The sequence below is a fragment of the Protopterus annectens genome, chromosome 7.part0 (assembly GCF_019279795.1).
Source record: "Protopterus annectens isolate FY-2018-M chromosome 7.part0, PAN1.0, whole genome shotgun sequence".
NCBI classification, from domain to species: Eukaryota; Metazoa; Chordata; order Ceratodontiformes; family Protopteridae; genus Protopterus; species Protopterus annectens.
This window is the reverse complement of record NC_056739.1, coordinates 1195397450-1195408233: the sequence shown is the minus strand read 5'-3', so window position 1 is coordinate 1195408233 and position 10784 is coordinate 1195397450. Positions and strand designations below refer to the sequence as shown.

Below are 10784 nucleotides of genomic sequence, written 5' to 3'. Positions count from 1 at the left end.
TGAATTCAGGGTTTATATGATAGTCTACAAAGTTTACTGTTTGTGTAACTTTTTAGCAGAGTGTGTGCCCCTCTCTTTGTCTCCCTCTTATCAAGTTATTTGCTCTGTATCAAGCCAGTAATTGTATTGAATGCTAACTGAACATTCTTTAATGGAAATGTACGTCTTTTTTTCTTATGAATGCATTTGCAGATCTTTAACCAACTAAAATTGCCTGAACATAAAACTTAGAAATAAATTAAATAGGTATTTATAAAAACACAAAAGTTTATAACTTTTTTTTTCTTTTAGTAATTAACTGAACTTTAAGTAGGTGGTGTTTAGGACCCAGAAAGCATTGGATTCCCAGTTTTCACATTGCAAGCAGGCTAAGAACAGATCATCTGTCTCTGTTTGCATCTTCCTAACTTTCATGTTCTGTATTTGTGAGAGATGAATTTCTATGGCCAGTTAACAGTGTAACAGTATGCATCGTGCATATCAACCTCACACTCCTGCAACAAACAAGTACTTGAAGAAGAAATGGGACGTGACACATTATGAGATGCACAGGAGAAAGGTACCATATGCTTATTATTTAGAGTATAAGAAATGCTATGAGATGTGGATTTAGCTGCATGTCTTTCAGTGTTCTAATCTTTGGCAACTGCTAACAAAGAGTGTAAACATGGCGTATAATGGAATGCATTGCAGTTTTGTTCATAAAGGATTCCTGGAAACACTCATGTGAACCACACCAAAATTGCTACAATCATAATTTACACTGTAGTTCCAATTGTAGCAATGCTAGTGGTTTATTATGATTACAATTAATTAGTATCTCTTACCAACATTTACAATTCTGGAGCTGCACAAATAATTAGTATTTCAAATTTTTAGCTATTTTGCTCTGATCCTATAGTCAGGCTTCAGTAGCTTTCCAAATATTCTTAATTTCTGAACCATGATGTTCATGTCAGATTCTGCCAAACAAACTAAGTTACAGAAAATATATATTCTTAAAGTTTAGTAGTGCAATGAATTTTTAAATCCCATGATCATACTAGATTTAGTCAAAACATTTGTAATAGTTTTTATAAGCTCTCTAGGGTACTAGGGTACAGTAGCCACACAGACACACATACATGCACACATGTTGAAAGTAAGCACATAAAGTCTACGACATTTTAATGAATGAGAAGATATCAAGACACAAGTGATGAGATAATACATATAATTAAAATATGTAACAAAAATACATATACAAAAATAAAAAGTTTGAGCAGGAAATAAAGTACTTGTGAATATAATCATTGAAAGTGACCAAATACATACTCTGATACCGATACGATACATATATTGATATGATAATCTGCAGCAGTGACTGCTGAGTAATTAATGCAACAAATTAACAAAACCAAGCAGAACAAACTGCTGTTTACAACTTAAAAAGGCAATCATTTGAATGTGTAATCCTTAGAGTATATGTAATATGATCAAAGGAAAGCAGAGCTAATGGAGCAGACTGAAGAATGTATTGCTAAACAATTTATGAACAGAACATAGAGGAAGACATGGCAATCGTGTAAATACTTGTGAACTCATTGTAGTGTCTCATCTTAAATCTGGTGACACTAGCATAATGTGCTGGGGGTCCGGATTTCAAATCCTAAATGAGAACTAATATTATCCATTCATTTCTATGATTCTAACAGTGCATAAAACGGAAGGCTTTATCTCTATTTGTGCATGCCTATTGGTAATTTCACCTTGAATCTGGTGGTGAAAGTATCTAGAGAAAAGACAGAATACAAGCTGTAAACATTTGAGCAAGGAAAAACTCAGAGGTATGAGAGAACTAAGGGATGTTCATACTAGGTAGTAGAAGGTGCTTCAAAATTAACTGAGCAAAAGCTCTATGGAAAGGTACAGTCCTGATTGGTGAAGGTTAAAAAAAAGGAGTCAATAGGTAGCAAAATAAATTAACCATATGTTTTATGCAGTTAACGAGGAGTGTTGTTGGACGATCAAGAGGGTACCAAGGAGTAATCATGTAAAAATAAATGATAAGCATGCTTATGGAATAGTATCTATGTAAGAGGGAAAAGTGCTAATTCGTTCTAGATAGGGATGGTCAGCCACAGTGGACACAGATGGGGCATCTATGAGAGAGGTGAGTGATGACACAGACAGCCTTATGTATGGCATACAGTTATGTATTATGTCCTATAAATTAGACAAAACAAATGAATGACTAAAGAACTTGACTACTAAATCCCAGAGATGAAGATTGGTGCAGCTGGAAAGCAATCAAGTCTAATGACTCCAGACAGAGATTTATAACTCTTTACAACCTGGCTAAAAAATCCATAAAAAGGTTTAAAGCTAACTTTAGTGAAAAACAGCAATCCTTTCTGTATCATGTTTATAAACAAGTTTAACATCTAACAGGAATAACAAAAAATAATATCCTAACCACACATACCTCTCAACCTGTTACAATAAGAAATCTAGACAAAGCCAAAAGTTTTGGGGGGATGTAAGTCTAAATTCAGGGACAGATTTTAATTATTTGCTCTTATAAACTTAGTAAGCTGCTAGAACAACACATTTTATGTTAGCATTCATTTCATGAAGGACTTGAGGTTTGTAACTCAAATGTTTGTCATTATTTAGTGACTTCAGTCCAATGATTTGCCAGAAAACCACACATTTTATGAGGAACAGACCAAAAATATGAGGCAGAAATCTGGACATTCAAGAGGTATCCAGTTGTAACCAAAAATATTTAGTCAGACAAGTCCTCATTTTTTACTGATGAGTTGCTCAAAGAATTTAACCACCTACCTTCTCTCTCGTGTTTCACAACCATTATTCCTTCTCCACATCCAACCCCTCCAGAATTTATCTCATCATTTTATTTCAGAAAAATTAAAACTAATGAGGAAGAAAACCTCCTAGAAAAAATACTCATAGACACACACCTTGAAGCTGGCAACTTACACCCTTAGATCATTAAATCTGTTTTGATTATGTCATTCCCTTTGTTGAGCACATTTATAGCCTACCTTATCTCACAACTCATTTTCAGATATCTTGGAAAACATCTTAATAAACCCATCCCAGATACATCCAAACCCAAGTCTCCCTTGTAATTCAGACTAATGCACTTACTCCCAACTCTTGATAAAATCCTGAAAAAGTTAACCTATTCACAACTTACTAAAAATATCTAAGTTCAACAGAATGGATAGTGGCCTGGGTGTAGTACAGTGATAACCCTTTGGACCATAACTAATGACATTTTAAATGATAAAGAGGAAATGTCAGCTGACTGGTGTTGTTTTCACAGTCCTCACAAAAGATTTATTTCTGGTTGACCAACAAAATGTCTCCATGCTAGCAAGTGGCCTAAAACGTAATGCAACACAGTGGTACCAAAACTTTCTCGCCAGCAACAAATTTACAATTGTAGTAGAACCAAGCATATCTAAATCCAGCTGCTCTGCCTAAATGCGTGCCTCAGGAATTCATCTTATCCCCCTTTTCTTATACTTATATGTTAACAAACACCCCTATTCCATTCCCATATCCCCATTTTATCCTATATATATGCCATGGATATTTATAGGACAGGCCCAAGATCAGAATCTATAAAAACATTCTGAAAATTGTTGCAAATTGGATGGGCAGCAGAAAACTTATTCTTAACTTGTCCAAAACCAAAGCAATGATCTTCAGAAGCAGTAAGAAACCTAATTTGTTTTCTCCAGACTGGCTAATAATAATAATAATAATAATTGATGATGATGATGATGATGATGATGATGATGATGATGATGATGATGATCGTCGTCGTCGTCGTCATCATCATCATCATCATCATCATCATCATCATCATCATCATCATCATCATTATTATTATTATTATTATTTTATAATACCAAGAAACAACACATTAATTTAGGTATCTCAGGCTATGGTTAGGTCAGAATCTCAAATTCCAAATCCACATAAAACACATCAGAACTAAAATCCAAAACCTTTTTTTCTGAGCTTGAAAAATTCATGTTTTCTATCCCCAGCTGCCAGAGGCAATAGTCAAAGGAATCCTGCTAGCACAGTTAGAATAATAACATCCCATAATTGCCTCATCCTTCAAAAAAAATCTAAAACTTCTTCAAATAACATCAAATATGATTTGCTGGTTCATAATACATGCTACCCAAAATGAAATTCATTGCTTACTCCTAAGTAAAGCAAAGTGGGTGTCAACCAATAAAGCTGTACTCCTTCTTGGTTATCTTCTTTTTATTATACTCCTTAAGCAAAACTCATTTCTAGACTTCACAGATATGCTCACAATAAGAGAAAAAAACTATAACCTATGAGCGCACCCTGAACATGCCCACAAATTCTTGCCCTGCATTGAGAAAATATATATATGTTGCAGGAACCACTGCTTTTCAATATTGGGTTCAAAAATCCAGGAATCCATTCCACCCCATATAAAAATCTCAGAAACTATGCAGAATTCCTATCTAAACTAAAATCCTACTTACTAGAAACTGCAAATTATGCTAGTCCCAAGCTTAACAAATTGCATAGCAATCATAGTTGGTTTTAGGCGTCAGTGAACACTGCAATCGATGGGGGCCCCCAACCACAATAAGTTATCTTATTTTGATACTTTGTAACAGGTTGCCAAATCAACAAAAGTTTGTATGGCAATATTGTGTACTTAATAAACCAGTTAGATAATAATAACTCAGTTATATGTCCTTTAAAATTCAAAGATACCTCCAGTTATTATAACAATTATTTTTTCAATAACAGGCTTCAGAATTTCATTAAATGTTTTACCAGTGACATAGTGTACTTGACTTGGTTAAATCCTGCTGGTGGGCATTCTTTCCACTAAAACTAACATCATTGCCAGCTTTAGGTACCTGCAGTACCTGTAGCTGCAGTGTCCCTCCCTTATCATCCTTGACTGTGTGGGGGCCTCTCAAAAGCTGCTTCTGGTTGGAGAATTGTGAGGAGGAAAAAACAGATTATTCATTTTTCAGTTACATGCTTTATCTGAAACAGGATAGTGATATGCTCTGGTTAGGATAAAACCATTAATCAGTGAATGAACATGAACAAAGTAAGCGCTAAAAATCAGCAACCTAGACTGATCAATCTCAGTGCTAACCTTGGATTTTAAGAAGAGTTGATGCTCTTGATTTTCAACGATGGCTTTCTGTTTTAGGGAGTTTTATAAATATTGGTAGAACACTAGAAACTATAACTTTCAACTTCTTTGCTCAAGAATTTATGACAAAACCAAAAATTATAGCAGAATAAAGGCTAAAAATCAGCAACACTTTTTAAATATTACTCTAATGCACTTAAAAAGTTAATAGAATAACACATTTTGGATCAACATGCATTTTTTGGACAATAAGAAGTATGAAAGTCAGATGTTTGAATTTACTGATCTATAATCCTGAATGATTTACCAGCAAATCAAACTTTTTTATGAGGGTTAGAGCAAAATCCGGAACAGTGACAAATATGCATTACTCCTCAGTGAGGTAATTAAAGGTGACTTATTCCTGCTGCTGACCAATGACCGCTAAACAACAGTCACAGCCTGGCACGGCAGTGCTATTGTTCCACAGTGCACTGCTATTTGCTGAAATCAGTGTAAAACTAGTATTGCTATGGCTTATGTTTGTGCGTGTGCATGCACGCACAGGTGTGTGTGTGTGTGTGTGTGTGTGTGTGTGTGTGTGTGTGTGTGTGTGTGTGTGTGTGTGTGTGTGTGTGTGTGTGTGTGTGTGTGTGTGTTGCTGTGTAAAAGTAACAAGCTGGCTATAATTTCTTCCACTTTCTAGCACAAACATCATCAGCATTGCTATTATGCTTGAGTGTGTGCGGGGGTGTGTGGTTGCACTGTATTTAAGAGTAACAAGCTGGCCATATTTTCATTCACTTACTATCACAAATATAGATCTTATGCATGATAGGTGGTTATATTTGATGGTTTGGTAGGAAGAGCATGCGTGTGGAAGCAACTGTACATTGCCATTGTGACACAGTTTGTAGCTTTGCCTTTCACAGTAATTTGCTCTGGTTGAGTTGTTGACTCTTGTTTTTTTTTCTATGTGGAGGCTGCATGCCCTCCTTATCTATGTACATGTCAATCCACATGCTCAGGTTTCCTTCTGCACCTCAAAAACATGCAGCAGTAGAAATGGAATTTTTCCATTTTCATGTAAGGTAAACATGCAGTGTGTGTATGCAAAAAATATCACTGATTTTTATCTGGACATACAGACAATAATGCCAGACACATACATAACTCTTCTAAGCAGCAATAAAAAAATGCAGTTAACAAGTGATTACATTTCAAAAATAAGGCATAGAATACATCACTGAACATTCAAACACTGAGCTTCTAGGAGTCTGGAGGCCCCTACACCCCAGACTGTTTAACTGGATTTTGACATGGACTTAGTGGGGCCTCTGCCCTCAACCCCACCTATTCTAAAACCAGCCCTGCTCAGAGGTGTGAACAGAAGGTTGTTGTAGGTAGTGTATGTGGGGTGGGGTGGTCATTACTTCTTTAGTTTTCATCACAATCAAACCTTAAAGATATATACAGGAGGTCATTACAGCTTGTGATAGAGCTGGGGACAATCTGGTCATTTCTTTCATTTTTTTAATCGACCTCAGAGATATGTAAATAAGGTTACTACACCTCGCATCGGGGCACTATACTGTCTAGGAGCAGCAAGTGGAATAAATTACAGAAATCATTATTTTTTCACTTTCCTCACAGTCATACATCAGGCATGTATACAGGTTGCTGCCTTTGGAGGTTAGGGGTTTAGAGTGAGGAGGTATGCTATGTATATATATGACAGCAATCACATGAAACTTATGACTGTGGCCATTTCATCCTCTGCTTTCATCTCAGTCTAACATCAGGGGTATGCATAGGCAGTGGCTGTCATTTTTTTTGGGGGGGGGGGTGGATTTGTGTATCCTCACAACAATTGTCTTGTCTTGTTAGTTTATAGTGAGACATTAAGCCTTGGGCACAACTTATGTCTTCACTGAAAGAAACAAATAAGAGTGAAATTATTTTCTTAATCATGGTTTTTGCTCGGGCCACCACTGGATTAAAAGGTTGGCAAATATCCAGCTCAGAGCATCTATACCCCTACAGCTTCTGCAGGCCCCAACATAATTGAGTTATTTTTTAAATGTTTATTAGTATGCTGTCTTGGCCAAGTAAGGTATGTTGAAAGGATGCAAGAAAAAGTAAAATTGAACAGCAACACTGAATTTATTTCCTTAATCATAATTTCTGTTCATGCCATCATTGGATGAAAGTGTTGCATAAAAAGAAAAAAAATGTATATGTACTTCAGCACATATAGAATGTTTTGGCTTCTTGAAAAAGCTGAAGAGTAAGGCAAAATGTGAGAAAAGAAAGAAAAATGTAATGGGCATGGCTTGGGGATCCTAGGTTGGGGGAAAATAGAGGGAACACAGGATGATGTGTGATGTGTGTGTGTGTGTGTGTGTGTGTGTGTGTGTGTGTGTGTGTGTGTGTGTGTGTGTGTGTGAATGGGTTGAGGGAGAGTGAAACAGTAGGCATCTAAGTTCAGCCCTGTACATAGGGTTGTCATAATGTATCATCATTGCATCTACATGCCTTGCCATTAATCCATTAAGCTGTTTACTTAACAGCTTAGGTCATGGCTAAAATTTGGCTTCTAGAAAACAACGTCTAGTGACTTCTCATCTTCTCAGTGTTGATGATTTAAAACTGTATAGCTCATCAGATGAGGAACTGAAAGTACAGCTGCAGGTTGTCAAAACTTTTTCAGATGATATTGGAATGTCATTCAGCCTTGATAAATGTACAAAAGCAACCTTTAAAAAGGAAAACTGCAGCACCAGGAAGATATCAGTCTGGAACAGGAATATGATGTGAAAGAACTTGAGCAAGAGGGAGTGTATAAATACTCGGGAATTGATGAAGAATCAGCAATAAACATGAACAAATGTGAATAAAACTTAGTAAGGAATACTTTAGAAGACTTCAATTGATCCTGAAAACAGCATTGACATTTAGGAACAAGATCCAAGCCATAAATCAATTTGCTCTTCCTGTCCTAACTTATAGTTTTGGAGTGATTGACTGGCCCCAAAAAGTGTTGGATTGATTGGATATTAAAACAAGAAGGATGCTTCATGCTCACCAAATGATTTATAAAAATCAGTGCATACCAAGATTATATATTCCCTGTTCTGAAAGAGGTATGGGCCTACTTGAAATTGATTACATGTATAAATCTGCAGTCGTGGGACTTCACACATATCTACTGACCTCACAAGATCCAAATGTGGCGAAAGTTTTGAAACATGAGGAGAATAAATCTAAGATGACATCTCTGCTTAATTTAGCAGAAGCATATCGACATCAAGCAGGAATGGTAATCAAACCAGAAGTGGATAAAAATCAGGCAGCAACTGAATATGCTAAAAAACAAAAGAAAGAATATAAGGTGAAGGACCAGTTGAGAAGGCAAGAAATGTGGAAAAAACATAAATATAGTTGCAAGTATAGAAAACTTCTGGAAGAGCCTCATGTTGATCAAGAATGAACACAGGAATGGTTAAGGAGAGGTGAATTCACATCAAGAAATGAAAGGTTAATATTGGCAGCCCAAGACAGCGGATTACATCCATTGAACATATGGGAGAAACAGATATATGTAGGGTTTGCAAAACTGAATTAGAAACAGTCACACACCTTGTTACTGGCTGCGACGCACTAATGGCAGAGTGACTGTACACTGAAAGGCATAATAATGTGGCGAGACTGTTACACTGGAGATTGTGCAAACATTATGGTATCGAAGTGGCTAAAAAACATTGGAAACATGAGCCCCAAAGAATCATAGAAAATGATGAAGTTTATATCACATGGGATCACCCAATACCAACAGTTCAAAAGATAGATGCTAGAAAACCGGATATAGTGGTTCATGAAAAGAAGACAAAAGTAGCATTGATCATTGAAATTGCCACACCCAGTGACTACAGTGTCTTGCGTACAGACAGACACAAAATCATAAAATACGTTGGTCTGCAGGCAGAAACGAGGGCTATGTGGAAGAAAGATACCCAGACAGTTCCAGTAGTAGTAGGAGCAACTGGTCTTATAAAAAAGAATTTACAATCATATTTAGATATGTTACCAGTTTCTGTAACACCATACAAATTACAGAAGGAATCATTACTGGGCACATTGCAGGTGCTGCGAAGAGCACTATTGTCTAACATCAAAGAGTGAAACAATACTAATTTCATGAACTTTAATCGTACTTTGACTTAGGAGTGGGGTCTATTCCCGTCATGGTAAAACCCAAAAGACTTGGAGAAATTAAAAATGACAGTAACTGTGAAGGTCCTTCTGTGAGATAGGCCAGCACAATGTGGTACACAGGCCTGTCATAATTTAAGAGCATTGTAGCTACAGGTCAGTCTGTGTGTACTATGCCTAAAACTGTGCAGCATGAATTAAAAGGTTGCTTAGGAAGGGTGGAAGTGACAGACAAAAACATGTGCTTGAAGTGTCCAGAAATTCACAACTTAAAATTTGCTGAGGCCACCAAAATGCTAATACTGGCCCTGATGGCAATCTTAGCACTTTCACTTCTTATCACATCACATCACATAACACTCTATAAACCAGAACATACAATCTTCCAGTCTTCCCTACATAATTATCCCCATTTAATACTTCATTAATTATAACTCTGCCTCTCATTCTCTTTCTACCTGTAATTAATGCATATTTCTGCTTTCTTCAACTCATTTCTAACACCTTCTATCTTCTCTCCCCTTCATAGTATCCTCATTTTTGATAAAAATGTCAGAGCTATGTACAAATTATAAATATTATATATATATATATATATATATATATATATATATATATATATATATATTGCAATCTGAATCACTTTATTTGAAGACAGAATATAACCATTATACTTTTTGTGCAATTCTTGTGCTTGTACACCTCAATGATTATACTGCTCACCATTACAATAATCTATTTTAGTAACAAATATGCATTGTTATGGTGAACCAATACCTCAGCTTATTTATTTATTTATTGACATTTGTTTACTGGGAAGGTCCACTGGGCTAAAAAAGCCCATTCAATTTTGTCTACCTATATTCTAATCTATTTATCTATCTTGTTAATTGGGTTAGCCCTGCTGGGCTGCTTGCCAGTCTCTTTAAGAGGGGATCTGGGGTGACCAGTTTGTGACAAATGAAGCATAGATAATACAGCAGATAATACTTGTAAACAGTTCAATTACACAAAGATATGATGACATGTTAAGTAGGGCATGAAGATGATGCCTTTGTCTACAATGGTATGCATACAATATAGTTTTCAGTTAATCCAAAGTCTGTTATTAAAAGCACTAAGCATACAGTTTCTCTATTGTATAATCATCTGTATTGTTACATTTGTGGAGAGCATGTTCAGCAAATGGCTTTTTACGTCTGTCATGATCCACTCTGAATACAGTCACAACACTATAATTTTGTGAAGTGTTATTATCTCATACATCATAAGAAATGTTCACATTTCTAATAGCTATGGCTCAATTATTATTAACATCATTAGTAGTCAATGGACATGTACAATTTCAAATGTGCATTGTATGTGAGAGTAATGTGCAACTATATTTTAAAGGTATAATAAAGTCTGAATGGAGTAT

At 35.9% G+C, this 10784-nt stretch overlaps 1 protein-coding gene across 1 annotated transcript in view; it reads left to right on the top strand.

Moving 5' to 3' along the window:
- The first annotated feature begins 438 nt into the window (after positions 1-438).
- The window catches only part of LOC122806958, a 157799-nt gene continuing 147453 nt past the window's right edge, over positions 439-10784 (top strand). Inside the window, exon 1 of the mRNA XM_044077808.1 lies at positions 439-559. Coding sequence (XP_043933743.1) covers positions 467-559 — 93 coding nt within the window. The 5' untranslated portion in view covers positions 439-466. The remainder of the gene's footprint in view (positions 560-10784) is intronic.